Below are 18,639 nucleotides of genomic sequence, written 5' to 3' on the forward strand. Positions count from 1 at the left end.
TAGTTCTGATTACTGAGATATGATGTATGGATGAGGTATTGGGATTGGTGTCTACAAATCAATAAATGTATGTATTTTTCCAGATTCTAATGGGAACAAGTGATATAGAAGACGTAAGTTTTTTGTGGTTATTTTTATTTATTTGTCAGTGGTATGATATAATATGAATACAATTGTATTTATAGTATTTAAATTTAATTTAGACCAATAAATATTTTATGAAGGAAGGTTTTTTTTTCATATTTATCCACGTTTTTGTATATATTTTTCCCTTAAGATAGATAGATAGACTTTCTTTATTGTCATTGCACAATAACACAGCAGTGAAATTGCCAACAAAATGTTGTTGCCTGGCTCCCGTATAATAAATAATAAATAATAAATAATAAATAATAAATAATAAATAATAAATAATAAATAAATAATAAATAAATAATAAATAATAAATAATAAATAATAAATAATAAATAATAAATAATAAATAATAAATAATAAATAATAAATAATAAATAATAAATAATAAATAATAAATAATGTGGAGAATAAATAAATGACATCAAATATGAACAATGTACAGTGTAAACAGTAATTTGTACAAATAATTTAAATAATTTAGAATAAAGAATAATTTACAATAAATAAATAACCGTTATAGTGTTCTAATATAATATGTAATTAACCACGTTCAACGGTCAACTGGAATTAGTTTAAACAAGGGTCCAGACAATGATTGATTTTAAATCGGGCATTTTTTTTTTCAAAACTACGATGAGACTGCCATCTAGCGGTTGGAGTGCGAAGTAGTCCTGTCGACGTGACGTCACAATGTAGTGCAGTCCATCCCACTACATCAAGTAAGGGTGCAAAAACTACTACTGTCTGTCGGTAATGAAATCCTTTGGCATTTTGCAACCCCTCCTGTGTCCAATCTCTGAGTTTGTATAATTTGAATGAAAAAAATTAACAAAAATGTCGATTTCATTAGGCTCCTATCGATACGATACTGCAGATATGTGGTTCGATTCCCACCCCGTTACGTCCATATAGACGATTGGTTATGACTTATGGGTATGGAATTTTCGTGCAATTAAATATAAAAAAAGTCAAATAATGAAAGCAATATTATCAAATATGTCATAGTAGTGGACACATAACACAACGGTTATAGCATGGCGTGACAGCCCGAAGGGAGACACCAGTGTACCGATAGGAGGAGACTGTGTGTCATCTTCCGCGGTTTCACCGCCAAGCTGGCCCCAAAACAAGGGAATCCTCCTGTGCATGTTTTCCGTACGCTGTTATTATTAACCTGCGTGGTACGGTAATGTGCATTGTATCGTTTGTTTAACCCGTCGTCTTGGATTTAAAACAAAAGGCATTATTCTTCGTTATTCGACCGCCTCATCCATGCATTGGAGTCCTGGGCCCCAACGCACCGGCTCCAGCCATGGCGGCCAGGAATACCGCCGCTGGCGGCGGTGACAGAGCGGAAGGCGAACGAGGAGGTAATAGAACGTAATATATTTAAAATAACAATTCGATATTCCAGCGGTTTTGAATTCCATTAGTGATGCTGATATATGTTTTATAAGCGAAGTGTTTGTGCTAGCTTGCTTTTCAAAGCGTTGACCGTAACTTTGCTTTACTGCAAAAGTAGGTCAGTAGATCAGTAGAGCAAAGTCGTCTTTTGCACTGTCTATGCCGCGCATCGCCATATTTTTACAACATTTCAAACGTTTAATGTAGATAAAGACGGGCTCTGGTTGTCATTGTTGGTTATTGCCGTATATGAATTAAATGGCAGGCGTTTTTTTTTTCTAAAGTAGCCCGAAATATAAGCAAACGTTAGCTTAGCATAATAGCCAGGCCTGTTTGCCAGGTCTCAAAGAGCCGAGTGGTTAAAACTACCCGTTGTAGCTATTTTTGACACTTTAGCAGAGTCCACGTTAAGACTCTCATGTTATCTTTAAAATAGAAACAGTCCCAGTCTCTGTTTAGGTCTAACCTTTAGTTTTTAAGCATTTTATTCAAATCTGTGGCCCCTTGTACTAGCTTGTTCTTTATTCATTTAATGTTAGCTAGGACGAAAAACTAGCATTAAAGTTGGTCAAAGCTGGACACAAACATAAAAAGCCACTGTTAATTTATGTAATGTCCTTTTGAAATAAGTCAGTTACACAACACCATTATCTTAAATGTTCACTCCCTAGCCTTAAAATGATCATTGCACTTGTAATATGTTTTATTTGAACCAGTAAAGGATGCTAAACGATATCATTGGCTAATTTGCATATAGTACTATTTCCTGTGTGATCAGCATTGACATTAAAAGTGACTATGATAACACATCTATTAGTTGCACATTCCAAAAACACTTCCCATCGCTCTTCAATTGCCGTTCAGCTCGGAAAACAAAGAAACTAACATAATTCTCAATACAATATAGAATATGTACATATGCACATGGGATCATTGCTTTTGAAAAGCTACTTAAACCATCAAAAAGTGATCTCAGATTGACTGACTATGACTACTTTTACAAGTTAGTTACCAGTTTGTATGTTAAAAGTCAACATTAAATCCTAGTGACAACTGGCGGGCCGGATGCAAACGCATAGTGGCGCGGATGTGGCCCCCGGGCCGTCGTTTACCCACCCCGATATAGGAGCACACAGTAATCAGGACTTAAGAGCAATACATGCTTTCACGTCAGTCTTCACAAGTCTCCAATGACACCAAAAAAGTTGCCAGATCAGCAGGAGAGGGCCCCTTTCACACATGGAGACTATTTGTTTGCATATATAAATGGCCCTCATTTATTGCGGTTAATGGGTTCCTGACCCAACCATGATACGTGAGTTTTTGTGAAGTGTGATACAACATTAATAAATTGAATATTTTTATTGGAAAGCCATATATGGCTTTCTAAAATATTCATTCATTTTCTACCTTTTTTCCTCACGAGGGTCGCGGGAGATGCTGGAGCCTATCCCAGCTGTCTTCGGGCGAGAGGCGGGGTACACCCTGGACTGGTCGCCCCAGCCAATCACAGGGCACATATAGACAAACAACCATTCACACTCACAGCTTTCTAAAATATACTTTTTTTATATTATTAGAGCCCTGTAGACATGAAATAACACCCCTATAGTTACCTTTATTTTCATATTACCTAATTTAGTAGACATTCATTCATTCATTTTCTACCTCTTTTCCTCACGAGGGTTGCGGGAGATGCTGGAGCCTATCCCAGCTGTCTTCGGGCAAGAGGCAGGGTACACCCTGGACTGGTCGCCCCAGGCAATCACAGGGCACATACGTATAGACCAGGGGTCGGCAACCTTTACTATCAAAAGAGCCATTTTACCCCCCTAGCTCACTAAAGAAAAGTAGACTGGAGCCGCAAAACATAATTTAAAAACAATATCTTACAGCAGAATACAGCAAATAGAAGTGTAGTGTGCATGTGCAATGGAAGCCAACTCACAGAGTGATGACAGTATCGTCTTGGTTGAACCTCAATACCTGATGCCTGATGAAATGTGTAGCAACATGCACACATCCAGAGCAAATTGCAAGTCTCCCAAAATTTGGATTGATTGCCAGATTTGGAGGTAATTTTGGGGTATCAAAGTAGTTCTGAGGAGAAAAAGCAGAGTTGATCAAGTACTCTTGCTAGTATACGGTCTCACAGAAAGTCAGATTTTGTTTTTTTTTCCCGTCCAGCCATTGGGGCAGATAGTATTGAGCTAAATGCCCTTACATGCTAAACAGATTTGCTCTGTGTCAGGAAAGGTGTAAGCTACAACTTCCCTGTAAAAAAAAAATAATAATAAAAAAAATTAAAAAAATGTTTTAAATCAAATTTTTTTTTAAAATAAAATTTAAAAAAAAAAATTAAAAAGTCAGATTTTTTTTCAAAACTCATTACAAAAATGTGTATTTTCCTCATTTGGGTGTTAAAAAATACTTGAGCATTACGAAGGGAGCCATAACAAAGAGGCTGAAGAGCCACATGCGGCTCTGGAGCCATGGGTTGCTGACCCCTGGTATAGACAAACAACCATTCACACTCACAGCTTTCTAAAATATACTTTTTTTATATTATTAGAGCCCCGTAGACATGAAATAACACCCTATAGTTACTTTTATTTTCATATTACCTAATTTAGTAGACATTAATTCATTTTCTACCGCTTTTTCCTCACGAGGGTCGCGGGAGAAGCTGGAGCCTATCCCAGCTGTCTTCGGGCGAGAGGCGGGGTACACCCTGGACTGGTCGCCCCAGCCAATCACAGGGCACATATAGACAAAACAACCATTCACACTCACAGCTTTCTAAAATATACCTTTTTTATATTATTAGAGCCCTGTAGACATGAAATAACACCCCTATAATTACCTTTATTGTCATATTACCTAATTCAGTAGATATAATAAATGGTAATAATATATAATAACAAGCACATTAGATTGGGAACATTGTGGTTGTAACGCAGAGTACTCTATTTAAAAACCTCTGATTATAGGGTTTTTTTTTCTCTTTATGCAGCCATGATGCGTATCTGAAGTGGGAGTAAAAACTGGTGTCACATATGGTGTAAACCCAGCATGAATTGCTCTCAGGTGTGGATGTGAGTGTCAAACAGTCCATGGTGAACCTCCTCGAACTCAGCAGGCGAGATGGATTGATGTCTTAAGATTTGTGACTATCTTTAATGTTTACTGTAACCTGTCTTGTCTTGCAGATTGTGTGTTAATTGCTATTTGGGTCACAGTGTGGAAAAAGGTCTAAAAATAGATGTCATGGGTATGTGCTGCTTTTGGTCTGTTTGGCCATTTTCTCACGTTTCTCACTGGATCATTTCTGAGCCATGGCGGCACTCCATTAGCCTTGTCGGATACATCTACCAAGTTACAACGAGGGCAGCGTAATCCAGAAACCCTGGAGTAAATCCCTTTTGTGAGGTTGACTAATTCATCTACTGTCAGATTGGTATCCTGTCATGTTCGTGTGCATGTCTTGGTTGTTGTCTTAGTGTGTTACAATTGTTAGATTATATGTATTTAAATGGCTACTTCTGAAATAATACTTCTGAATTAATATGCACTGTCCCTGTAAATAAGTACTACTATAATACTCTACTGTTTATACTGTAATACTGTACATGACAGTATGCAAGACTATTCTTGGTTTGGTGTATTTTTTTTAAGAATGTGCAGTTTTTTTTTATCTGCAGCTCATTATTTGTTCATTCATTCATTTTCTACCGCTTTTCCTCACAAGGGTCGCTGGAGCCTATCCCAGCCAATCACAAGGCACATATAGACAAACAACCATTCACACTCACATTCATACTTTTGGAGTCGGCAATTAACCTAGCATGTTTTTGGAATGTGGGAGGAAACCGGAGTGAACATGCAAACTCCACACAGAGATGGCCGAGGGTGGAATTGAACTCAGGTATCCTTGCAGTGAGGTCTGCGCGCTAACCACTCAATCACTGTGCAGTCCATGATGGGAATAATAGATTTCCAAACTCATATTGATACTTATTTGTATATTTCTTATTCATTCATTCATTCATTTTCTACCGCTTTTCCTCACAAGGGTCGTGCGGGTTGCTGGAGCCTATCCCAGCTATCTTAGGGCGAGAGGCAGGGTACACCCTGGACCGGTCGCCAGCCAATCACAGGGCACATATAGACAAACAACCATTCACACTCACATTCATACCTATGGACAATTTGGAGTCGCTAATTAATCTAGCATGTTTTTGGAATGTGGGAGGAAACCGGAGTGAACATGCAAACTCCACACAGAGATAGCCGAGGGTGGAATTGAACCATGGTCTCCGAGCTGTGAGGTCTGCTCGCTAACCACTTGTACACCGTGCAGCCCTCATTATTTGTATCCCTTGTTTTTTTCCAGAGAATGTAATTGCTGAGGAAAACCAAATGACCTCCGTCTCTATTCCGGGCCTGATGACTCCAACCTCGATGGTTGGCATGTCCTTGAGCCTGGAGATGCCCCGGAAACGAAAGGGCAGCGTGGACAACCAGTACGTATCTCGTTCTTTTGAATAAGCCCCTGCTAAAAAAAAAACAAAAAAAAAACCCACTAAATTGATGTTACTGTTTTTATTTTACTTAGGGAAACAACAATGGCATCCTTCACAAATGACTATATGGATGAGGACCAAAATGGGTATAATAAATAACTATACCGTATTTTCTGAATTATAAATCGCTCCGGAGTACAAGTCACACAAAAATGCATAATTAGTTCGAAAAAACATACATAAGTCGCACTGGAGTGTCAGTCACATTTTTTGCGGGTAATTTATTTTCCAAACTACTTGACCAAAACAGACATTAACAATAAAACAATAGAGAATGAATAGGTGTAAGATATGCTAACACAATGGTTATTCAGCTACACAAAAAATAAACATGAACAGAAAAGGTGTCAAGTGTTTATGTAACGTAAACAGTTTTTTTCATTTATAAGTTGCTCTGGAGTATAAGTCGCAGGAACAGCCAACCTATGAAAAAAAGTGTGACTTATAGTCCGGAAAATACGGTATTTGTCAACGTTTTACGCCCACTGTATTTATTTTCAATACAATGCAATACAATGTTGTTTACAGTTCAGATGGAGAGGACCAACATGCCAAAATTAAATGTTTCAGGTAATAGAATCTCTCAACATTGCATAAATATTGAATTGCTTAACTTCACGTGTTAATTCAAATGATGATCTTTTTGCAGGGAACCTCACAGCCAAATTGAGAAGAGAAGACGAGACAAAATGAACACGCTCATAGACAAGCTGTCAGCCATGATTCCGACGTGCAACCCTATGTCTCGTAAACTGGACAAACTCACTGTGCTCAGAATGGCCGTGCAGCACCTCAAATCCCTCAAAGGTACCAACACCAGCAGGAAAGACGACTACAACCGGTTATTCTGCCAATAACGTCACGTTTTGAATTCTCGCACGTTTCAGGTTCCTCAAGTTCTTTTTCCGAGCTAAACTATAAACCGTCATTCCTGCCTGACGAGGAGCTCAAACACCTCGTCTTAAAGGTAACAAAACCTGTCGTCTGACTTTGATTTGCATAAATCTGACATGTTCAATCATTTAACCTTCCTCTTGTGTTAGCTTTCTGATATCATCTCTTATGTTAACGGGTCGGTTTTGACCAATGTATTAAATCAGCTATAAAAAACACTAAAAACAATAAGTTACCATCAAATGTCTTGGTTACCTTCTTAGGCTTCCTCATCCATGAAAATTTTTGGTGTGGGCATGTAGGCCTTTTTTTTGTCACTATACTCCTCCATTTCTATTTCCAAAAATGGTAAAATGAACCTCAAAAGAATCATATTAATAAATTGAAGGTTCTTTTGTTACCTGGCTATTACTGAGGGATATAGAACATATCTCTTAAATCAATGAGTTTTATTTATTTTCTCATTTTAGTATTAATCACTAAAGAAACATCTATGGCAGAGGTCTCAAACTCAATTTACTTTGGGGCCACTGGAGCTAGGGTCTGGGCGAGATTGGGCCGCATCAGGTTTTCCCAAAAAAAAACCAAAAAAAAAACCGCATTTATTAAAAACAGAAAAATGAAAAAACTTTGCTTTTGGTTCCAAAAGCTCTGATAAAACATTCCGCTGTTCTCAAATATCTTGCTTTTTATTTTTCTGCAAAAAATAAGATGAAAAATAAATAAACAAATCAATAATAAAGAAAATCAATCAATCAGTAATAAATAAATAAATATTATAATAATAATAAAACACCAAATAATAAAAACTTAAGAAACCACATATAGTTGGTGGGTAGACAAATTATTTTTTTGCAGATTAAAATGAACAAAGCATTATTAGAGCCCTGTAGACATGACAAAACACGACTATAGTCACATTTATACTCTTTTTATTTACAACATATTGCGCAACTGCAGGGTCTTGAGACACATGCTAACTCGCAAACTAGAGAGCTAGCAACCTAAACGTTAGCCTCCAAGTTATTTCCTTTAAACTTAAAAAGCCAAAAACTTACCACTTCCACATGGATAGGGAGGATATAACTATTAACAGTTATTTAACCTTTAACATGAACATTAATCAAATGTAATAATTTTTTCTGGGTACATGATACCATACAGCATCCATATCAAACTTGCGCGGGCCGCACTAACATTAAACTTTCATATCAAGGCGGGGGGCCTCAAACTAGTGTCCTACGGGCCACATTTGTGATTCTTTTTATGCATTAAAATGTAAAACAGGTCAGTGCCGACCCTAACACAAGAGGAGGGTTAATTGAGAAGGGGGTAGTGCTTTTTAAAAAAAATTTTTTTTGAAGGTTTCTCACTGGCATTTTATTGTTATCAGACTAGCACATCAGATGCTTCCTATTCTCTCTCTTTGTTGTCGTGCAGGCTGCGGATGGCTTCCTGTTTGTAGTCGGCTGTGATCGGGGGAAAATTGTTTTTGTCTCTGAGTCCGTCACGAAGATATTAAATTATAGTCGGGTAACACTTATTTTGTTTTGTTTTTTTTTACACTGTATCTGCAGCAAGACTGTTCATGTTTAACACATCAAATTGATTACTTATATCTAAATATAGAGAAGTCGTTTTCAATTAATGCTATCAAACTTTTATTATCCATTCTTTTTTTATTATTATTTTTCCTTATTTGTGCCACTTATTTACTAATGTGCTCCGGTGTCCAAAAATCAATGTATTTTTAAATTATTTATAACTTACTAACTGTATGATATAGTATTTTTGAACTAACTGTGCTGGTCAGTTTGATCATCTTTGCCTTCTCCTTACAGGCAGAGCTGATTGGACAAAGCCTTTTTGATTATGTCCACCCTAAAGACATGGGAAAAGTGAAGGAGCAGCTCTCCGCATCTGAACTGTACCCTCGTGAACGGCTGATAGATGCTAAAAGTATTGCAATTATTTGTTTGGTTCTCCATCAACAAGCGTGTGGTGGAGCATATGTCATGATATTGTCATTGTCCGTAGCTGGTCTGCAGGTCCAGGCTGACCTCCCAGTCGGCGCATCACGACTGTGTTCAGGCGCACGACGCTCTTTCTTCTGCCGCATGAGATGCAACAAAATATCTGTCAAAGTTGAGGAGAAGGAACTTCAGGCCAGCACCTCCAAAAAGAAAGGTAGTTAAAGGGTTTTGGGATCCATTTCAGGCCGTCAGGGTGAAGTCAATACAGTAGTGTTTATAGGGCTCAGTTACATTTCCATATAGAGTACTCGGTTGAAGATCCTGATACAATTATACAATAATACAATAATTGTAATAAGAAAAGTAGCTTTTTTAGCCATAAATTAGCCACCTCATTGTTTAAACCGTGTGCAGTCACGATGTGCTAAATATAATCACTATATTGACGGTTACTATGGTACCCATTATGTCATTATATGGTCATATCACCTCGTACTTCGGTACGTGACAAAAAGTAAAAAAAAAATGTAAATAAAAAAACAAAAAACAAAACTAAACTGTATTAGGAAAGCAGGAAGTGAACAAATGACAAAAATGTTAAGACAAACCATGATTTTATATTCAAAATGCATATTACTTACTATGGTACACATAATGTCATTGTATGGTCATATCACCTCATACTTCGGTACAAGGTATATGATTTAAAAAAACAAACAAACAAAAAAAAACCAACCTTAAACTGTATTATGGAAAGCAGGAAGTGAACAAATGTAACAGTTACTGATTGTAAAAGTACCAGATGAAGGGGTAGGATTTAATAAGCTTTGCTTCTTCCTACTCCTTTTGGACATGTGGAACTGTGAACTGAGTATGTGATGCATTCAATTGTAATCTGATGCATGTTCAAATTAAATAAAACCATTACCATATATTAGCTTTATGCACACTATAAACCTTACAATCCAACCTACGTCGGTGTCCCCAGCGTCACTGCATGGCCGCTTTTTTTCATCAGAGTACATCAGCTCTGGCGGTGTTGATGTCTAAGTAGAAGCTGTGGTAATTCTACATTGATGAAACATACTTAAGATTTGTCAGATCAAAACGTGATCGCTGCATGAGATGTCAGTTATCAACATTTTTGTCTCATTCCTGATATGTTGCGGACCAAACTACTAATGGTTTGTTTTTAGTTTCGATTGATTTGGTCCATGTAGGTTCTAACAGATTACTTCATTAATCAAAACCGCAAAATTCAGATTGATAATCATTAGTTCGTTAGTCGCAGTCCAGTCAATTTATGTTTGTGTGTGCCTACAGAATCTCAGAAGTACTGCACAGTCCATTGCACAGGCTACATGCGGAGCTGGCCCTCCAGTCAGCTGGAAGCGGAGGGCGAGGGCGATGCAGAGAAGCAAGAGAGCTCCCACTTCAGCTGTCTGGTTGCTGTGGGGCGCATCCACTCCCACTCGTCTCCTCAAGTCAACGGAGATGTCCGCGTCAAACCCACTGAGTTCATCACACGTTATGCCATGGATGGCAAGTTCACCTTTGTTGATCAAAGGTAAAAAATTGTCAATTTTATTCTGCATGTCGGATTAGATATGGTTGCATAACAGCATACATTTAAGGTATAGATCAGGGGTCTCAAACTCAATTTACCTGGGGGCCACTGGAGCTAGGGTCTGGGCAAGGCGGGGCCGCATCAGGTTCCCCCCCCCCAAAAAAACGCATTTATTAAAAGCAGAAAAATATACAAACTTTTTCAGTGCTTTGGTTCCGATTTTCTATAATAAAAGCTCTGATAAAACATTCCACTGTTCTCAAATATCTTAATTTTATTTTTTCTGCAAAAAATAAAATGAAAAATAAATAAACAAATCAAGAATAAAGAAAATAAATCAGTAATAAATAAATATAATAATAATAAAACGGCAAATAATAAAAACTTAAGAAACCACATATAGTTGGTGGGTAGACAAATAATTTTTTTCAGATTAAAATGAACAAAGCATTATTAGAGCCCTGTAGACATGACAAAACACGACTATAGTCACATTTATACTTTTTTTTTATTTACAACATATTGCGCAACTGCAGGGTCTTGAGACACATGCTAACTCGCAAACTAGAGAGCTAGCGACCTAAACGGTAGCCTTCAAGTTATTTCCCTTCAACTTAAATAGCCAAAAACTTACCACTTCCACACGGATAGGGAGGATAACTATTAACAGTTATTTAACCTTTAACATGAACATTAATCAAACGTAATAATTTTTTCTGGGTTTGTGATATACAGCATTCATATCAAACTTGCGCAGGCCGCACTAACATTAAACTTTCTTATCACGGCGGGGACCTTAAACTAGTGTCCTGCGTGCCACATTTGGCCCGCGGGCCGCATGTTTGAGACCACTGGTATAGATGGATAGACTTCCTTTATTGTCGTTGCCTGGCTCCCGTATAATAATAAATATATGGAGAAAAAATAGATGACATCAAATATGAACAACAATGTACAGTGTAAACAGTAAATTACACACATAATAATGTAAATAATTTTAGATAAATAATAATTAAAAGTTTATTTTATTTATAATATATTTATATATATATTTCTTATTTATACCTGATTCTGTCATATTGGCGGTCTTTTCACAGAGCAACAACCATTCTTGGTTATCTTCCCCAAGAGTTGCTTGGGACTTCATGCTACGAGTACTTCCATCAAGATGACTTACCACATTTAGCTGATCGACATCGAAAAGGTACGTTTTTGTGTAAAGCCTATGTATTTTGTTTTGTTTTTTTTCGGATTTATGTAAACCTCTTCAACCGAGCTTGGACCTCCCGAGATCGGATCCCAGTGCCGTTTAACCAACGTTGACCGTTTCTCTTTTTCAGTGCTGCGAAGTAAAGAGAAAATCGAGACAAATCGCTACAAATTCAAAACAAAATACGGCTCTTTTGTCACGCTGCAAAGTCAGTGGTTTAGTTTTGTAAATCCCTGGACCAAAGAAGTTGAATATATTGTGTCAACTAATACAGTCATTTCGTAAGTAGATGCTTTGTTATAAATATATACAATTGTATAACCATATTATAAGAGCTACCTCTTTTCTCTCACTGCAGGCATGATCACAGTCGAAAAAGCCAGTCAGGAAACAAGACTGAACAGTCGAGCGCTTCTAAGGCTTTAGGAGGTCAATTTAAATGAGTTACTATAAATGTTCAGACAGATGTATGGTACTTATTATTATTATTATTATTATTATTATTTTTTTTTTTTTAGAAGATGGAAAGAAATCTGTTGCAGTTATACCAGGCATCTCTACCACACCTATGGTATACGCCGGAAGCATCGGGACCCAGATTGCCAATGAGCTGCTAGACTTCCACAGGTGGGACATTAAAACAGTGAACCTGTGGGAGGTTTTATTTTTAGGTTAAGGCTACAGGGGGGAAAAAAAATGCATGTGTAAATGTCAGGGTTCGGCATATTGAAAGTTGACATGTTACCTGCGTTGTTTGTAGAATGCACTCCTCCCCCTCCAGTGGTAACGTGAGCCCGTTCAGTCTGCCACAGGACAAATCCCCACTCACAAATCACGACCAAGTCAGTAACAATGTAAGTGAATGTTCCACACTTTTTGTTTGTGTGGCTGGTCTTTTATTGTTACTGAGTGCAGGGTTTTTGTTTTTTGTTGATAGATCTATAGATAGATAGACTTCCTTTATTGTCGTTGCCTGGCTCCTGTATAATAATAATAATTCATTATAATAACAATGTGGAGAATAAATAGATGACATCACATATGAACAACAATGTACAGTGTAAACAGTAAATTGCACAAATAATTTAAATAATTTTGGATAAATAATGATAATTTCAAGTTTATTATTTTATTTATGATATATTTGTATATATTTAGTATTTATTCCTGATTCTGTCATATTGGTGCTCTTTTCATAGTTTGTTTTCTTGGTAGACTTTATATTAACTATGTGATGAGTTTATTGGTTATTATTTTACATTGTGTTTTGGGCTGCACGTTGAACAGGTGGTTTGCGCGCAGGCCTCACAGCTAAGAGACCAGAGTTCAATTCCACAATCATCCATCTCTGTGTGGAGTTTGCATGTTCTCCCTGTGCATGCGTGGGTTTTCTCCGGGTACTCCGGTTTCCTCCCACATTCCAAAAACATGCTAGGTTAATTGGCGACTCCAAATTGTCCATAGGTATGAATGTGAGTGTGAATGGTTGTTTGTCTATATGTGCCCTGTGATTGGCTGGCGACCAGTCCAGGGTGTACCCCGCCTCTCGCCCGAAGACAGCTGGGATAGGCTCCAGCACCCCCCGCGACCCTCGTGAGGAAAAAGCGGTAGAAAATGAATGAATGAATGCGTTTTGGGCTGCACGTTGAACGAGTGGTTTGCGCACAGGCCTCACAGCTAAGAGACCAGAGTTCAATTCCACAATCATCCATCTCTGTGTGGAGTTTGCATGTTCTCCCCGTGCATGCGTGGGTTTTCTCCGGGTACTCCGGTTTCCTCCCACATTCCAAAAACATGCTAGGTTAATTGGCGACTCCAAATTGTCCATAGGTATGAATGTGAATGTGAATGGTTGTTTGTCTATACGTGCCCTGTGATTGGCTGGCGACCAGTCCAGGGTGTACCCCGCCTCTCGCCCTAAGATAGCTGGGATAGGCTCCAGCATCCCCACGACCCTCGTGAACAAAAGCGGTAGAAAATGAATGAATGAATGAATGAATGTGAGTGTGAATGGTTGTTTGTCTATATGTGCCCTGTGATTGGCTAGCGACCAGTCCAGGGTGTACGCCGCCTCTCACCCTAAGATAGCTGGGATAGTCTCTAGCATCCCAGCAACTCTTGTGAGGATAAGCGGTAGAAAATAAATGTCAATATCATGTCGATGTTATGAACTTCTGTCACGTAGACAAACTGGTTAGCTAACAGGTGGTTGATCTGAATGGCCTGTAATGTGATGGATGGTTAAGAGCTAGCCTCCAAAGATGAATTGTCATTTTCCTTTCATCGTCATGTCTTTTGTTGTCTAGGTGCCAAATGGTGAAGCTACAGAAATGGATATCTCAGAAAAAAACGGCTCAGAGGAGGACCCCCAGGGGGCTTTATTCCCTGGAGGGGAGACACTCATGGGTACGTTCTCCGATGCGTGTTCCTTTCACAAGGACTTAGCCGAATGATAATGTCTTTATTGCCAAAACAAAACCAGCTACTGTCTGCTGCAACCGCGCCAAAACATCAGTACACTTGTCACACTTAAGTGTTTCAGATCATCCAGCAAATCTAAATATTAGTAGGTGATACACAACTGAACACAAAATGCAATTTTTAAATGAAACTTTTTATTTAGGGAGAAAAAAAATCAAAACCTACATGACCCTGTGTGGGAAAAGTAAGCCCCCTGCAGAAAGAAAGTAATAGACCTTAATCAGTTATAAAACTTTGGGACTCTAGCAAACCACAGAGAGAGCCATTATCCACAACAGTGGAGAACCTTTCCAGGAGTGGCCGGGCAACCAAAATTACAACAAGAGCGCAGCGACGACTCATCCAAGAGGTCACAAAATACCCCACAGCAACTGCCACGTCACTACAATCAGTATCCTTGAACATGTTAAAGCAGGGGTCTCAAACTCAATTTACTTGGGGGCCACTGGAGCTAGGGTCTGGGTGAGACTGGGCCGCATCAGGTTTTCCAAACAAAAAACAAAAAAAAATTTATTAAAATATTTATTAAAAAATTATTATTATTAAAAACAAAAAAAATTAAAAAACTTTGTTTTGGTTCCAATTTTCTACAAGAAAAGCTCTGATAAAACATTCCACTGTTCTCAAATATCTTACTTTTTATTTTTCTACACAAAATAAGATGAAAAATAAATAAACAAGTCAAGAATAAAGAAAATCAATCAATCAGTAATAAATAAATATAATAATAATAATAATAAAACGGCAAATAATAAAAACTTATACATATAGTTGGTGGGTAGACAAATTATTTTTTTCTGATTAAAATGAACAAAGCATTATTAGAGCCCTGTAGACATGACAAAACACGACTATAGTCACATTTATACTCTTTTTATTTACAACATATTGCGCAACTGCAGAGTCTTGAGACACATGCTAACTCAAACTAGAGAGCTAGCGACCTAAATGGTAGCCTTCAAGTTATTTCCTTTAAACTTAAACAGCCAAAAACTTACCACTTCCACACGGATAGGGAGGATAACTATTAAGTTATTTAACCTTTAACATGAACATTAATCAAAGGTAATACTTTTTTCTGGGTACATGATACCATACAGCATCCATATCAAACTTGCGCGGGGACGCACTAACATTAAACTTTCATATCAAGGCGGGGGCCTCAAACTAGTGTCCTGCGGGCCACATTTGGCCCGCGGGCCGCATGTTTGAGACCCCTGTGTTAAAGGATCTGTTCCTATGAAAATTAGTAACTACTAAGCAGCATAGTGTTTTTTTTAAATTACTGTTTCATTTCTTGTATTTAGTGTTTTCATGACTGTATTTTATGTGACTTAGGTGTTAATTTGGGGATGAATTGACACAAAAATTGGACTTAAAACGTGCGGTAGGAACGGAACTCTTTGGGAAAACCGAGAACCACCTGTGCGTCCGTAACCAAAACATGTTGCATTCATACTTAAAACACTTCTCCTGCTGAGTTACTGCACGATTAACACGATTCAAAGTGTTTATGAAAAATTGTCTTTACGATGCAAGTCCCGCTCATCAATCATTTTGTCTTTGTCCAATGTCCCTTAATCTCGCCACAGGGGAGAACTCCCACTTAGATTTGGACAGCGTGGTTGAACCTGGCCTTGGAAGTCTTACCAACGATGAAGCAGCCATGGCCGTGATCATGAGACTCCTGGAGACAGACTCGAACTTGGGTGAAGCGGAGGACTTTGAAGATATGCACTGGTCCTTATAGAAGCCCCCACACTTGAAAGGCGAGGCGGGTGACACCGCGGTTTTCAGTTCTATTTATTAAGCAGGTGTCGAGCAGCTTTTGTCGAAAGGCAACCGTATCGCCAACGATAAGGAACACCTGCTTTTTCTCCAAGGAGGAGGAGAAGGAGGTCATGCTCCACCAAGGCCTTACAGCAGTCTGCCTGCCATGGAACACCATTACATTTACCCCTTTTCCACTACGGCTGTTCGGGGTAGGTTCACAATTATTTTCGATTATTGAGAGCGGCTTTTCAGATTAATTATTGACAATTATGCGGATGTTTGAAGGTATTTGGTATCGCCGATTACAGATATTTGTTCGCAGATTGGGTAATAGTCAACCGTTGTTACTTTATTTTGAGTGTGCTTCCACTGCATACACACTAGCAACTACTCCCCATTTATGTTACATTTAGATTTTATTTAAGGTTATTTCTAGCATAACTATCTGGGTGGGCGGAGACACGTATTTTACTACTACTAAAACAGACTAAGGGACAGCTTGTACTACAGGGAAATGGCAATAATACTGTACTCGTTAACACTGCAATAATCACGTGCAATGCGCGACATATATTACGCGCTAACAATGGATCTGCGCGATCGATCGATAGCGCTGCGACTGAGATGGATCCATCGTTAGCGCACAAACACAAAGACAGCTGGGATAGGCTCCAGCATCCCCCACGACCCTCGTGAGGATAAGCAGTAGAAAATGAATGAATTTTGTTGTTGACTCTGTTTCCACTGTGGATAGAGTATAATTGTTATGGATTATGTAATGGTAACGTCAACAAACCACTATGATTCTAAAACTTTGATTTTCCAGCAACATCTGGAGCATAGATGCAGATAATAGTCTCTTAAGGGCGTGACTTTAGGGCTTTTCCTCAATAATTTTTTGTGGTTGGACTGCAAATATACTACAGTAAACCTCGGATATATCGGATTCAATTGTTCCCACTGGTTTTGTCCGATATAAGCGAAATCCGTTATATGCGTACACCGGAAAATGTCCGTTTTATCATTTTTTTTATAAATCGGATTTTATCCGTTATAAAAAGCCACTTCCTTGACTATGTTTCCAATGTACCTGGACTGGGCAATGAAAAGAGACGTAAGGTAATGAGAATTTAACTTTATTGGACTCTGAGCATAACAAATTGTTAATTAAGCTAGGCCCTGTTACGCCCGTCAGGCCTACGTTATTTCCAATAGTGGGATTAAGACAGGGGTGGGCAAACTACGGCCCGGGGGCCACATCCGGCCCCCCCAAGTGTTTGAATACGGCCCGCCCAATCTTTCCAAAGTATTTCATTTAAACTCAACATACAACCTGGCATCATGGCCTGAGCCAAACTTTTGATGGTTTTATCAATTTCGTTTTTTGACATGGTCTGTGGTTTACAAAGTGCTCCTGAAAAAAGGGACACAAGCACATAATAATAATAATAATAATAATAATTATTATTATTATTATTAGATTATTAGATTATTATAATAATTATTTGAACTATTATGATTATTATAATTATTATATGCATGCTAATTATTATATTAATTATATATAATATTATTGTTATATTTGCATATTTTACATAATATAACAATTATTATTTTAATTTTATTGTAATTATTATTTTATTATTTTTAAAATATTTAAATATAAATATAAAATAATTATTTTATTTTTAAAATATTTAAATATAAATATAAAATAATAAATAATAATAGCAGATTGCATGACAATTTTACAGATACAATAATACCAGGTGGACTGTTACGTGTAAAATATATAGTCTGCCCCCCCCCCCCCCCCCTGTAAATTTTGTCATATCAATGCGGCCCGCGAGTCAAAAAGTTTGCCCACCCCTGGGTTAAGATCACATTCACTGCTGTGCTTGTATTATTGACGTCACTCACTTTTATATTTGTCCTAAATCTGGAGCCAGGAGAAAGACACGATGCGGCCATCCGATATATGCGAGGGAAATTGGAACGGGACTGGAGATTTTGTCCGAAATAGGCGAAATCCGTTATAAAAGATCCGATATATGCAATGAATTTTTATTGGAAATGCATTACAGAAAAATTGGTTCTTTTTTTATCTGTCCGTTGTGAGTGAATTTCCGATATATCTGAGGTTTACTGTATATATAGACCATTGATAGTGGGGGGAAAAAAATGTAATGTAATTTCTAATTTACATATTTTATTTTACTTAACGAGCTACATTACAAAGAAACACTGTCATTTTACACCAAGATTCTTCCACCTCACTCTCCGCGTCACCCAGCGAGCCTCGCCAGCCAGGGCAGCGAGTCAACTCACCCTGACCGTCCTTTGATCGTCCTTTTCATCTTATTTTACTGGGGAGAAAAGAAAGTGACAATAGCTCTATTGCTGTGTGTTAATCAGTCGCTCGACACTGACTATTAATTACTGTAGTTTTTATGTAACATTTATTCTAGAATTGACATTCATAGTCGGGAGGCGTAAAAAAAAAACCCTGTGAAGTGATTGCACAAGCGAATGCGGCGTTGAATCAGTTTGCACCTCTGCCTCCAAACGAAGCACCAACACCATGAATGACACTAGTGGAAAAGGGGTATTTGACAGTCG

General features: G+C 37.9%; 1 protein-coding gene across 3 annotated transcripts; it reads left to right on the plus strand.

Annotated features, from left to right (window-relative positions):
* Positions 1-86: 86 nt before the first annotated feature.
* Positions 87-16,645, plus strand: bmal2 (basic helix-loop-helix ARNT like 2). 3 transcript variants are annotated; one of them, XM_078795544.1, is made up of 17 exons: positions 87-113; positions 5,933-6,062; positions 6,155-6,208; positions 6,651-6,692; positions 6,772-6,929; positions 7,010-7,089; positions 8,457-8,549; positions 8,858-8,975; positions 9,054-9,203; positions 10,313-10,556; positions 11,654-11,760; positions 11,897-12,047; positions 12,125-12,195; positions 12,285-12,393; positions 12,527-12,620; positions 14,073-14,172; positions 15,840-16,645. In XM_078795544.1, exons 2-17 carry the CDS (start codon positions 5,959-5,961, stop codon positions 15,995-15,997), a joined length of 1,833 nt encoding a protein of 610 aa, XP_078651670.1. In that variant the 5' UTR covers positions 87-113; positions 5,933-5,958; the 3' UTR covers positions 15,998-16,645. The 3 variants fall into 3 exon arrangements, with proteins under 3 accessions (XP_078651670.1, XP_057931453.2, XP_057931457.2); XM_058075470.2 differs by lacking the exon at positions 87-113 and adding an exon at positions 1,127-1,505 and having other exon boundaries at positions 15,840-16,643; XM_058075474.2 differs by lacking the exons at positions 87-113; positions 8,457-8,549 and adding an exon at positions 1,128-1,505 and having other exon boundaries at positions 15,840-16,642.
* Positions 16,646-18,639: the final 1,994 nt, after the last annotated feature.

Source organism: Doryrhamphus excisus, linkage group LG1 (assembly GCF_037039965.1).
Source record: "Doryrhamphus excisus strain RoL-2023G ecotype Guam linkage group LG1, RoL_Dexc_Guam_v1.1, whole genome shotgun sequence".
Classification (NCBI taxonomy): Eukaryota; Metazoa; Chordata; class Actinopteri; order Syngnathiformes; family Syngnathidae; genus Doryrhamphus; species Doryrhamphus excisus.

What these genes read in the sequence shown, in the direction of transcription:
- bmal2 (XM_058075470.2), top strand. Translation starts at nt 1,448, where the DNA reads ATGGCGGCCAGGAATACCGCCGCTGGCGGCGGTGACAGAGCGGAAGGC. An exon ending in TCAACTAATACAGTCATTTC is followed by an intron (nt 12,048 to 12,124) that starts GTAAGTAGATGC and finishes CTCTCACTGCAG; the next exon opens with GCATGATCACAGTCGAAAAA. An exon ending in TGGAGGGGAGACACTCATGG is followed by an intron (nt 14,173 to 15,839) that starts GTACGTTCTCCG and finishes ATCTCGCCACAG; the next exon opens with GGGAGAACTCCCACTTAGAT.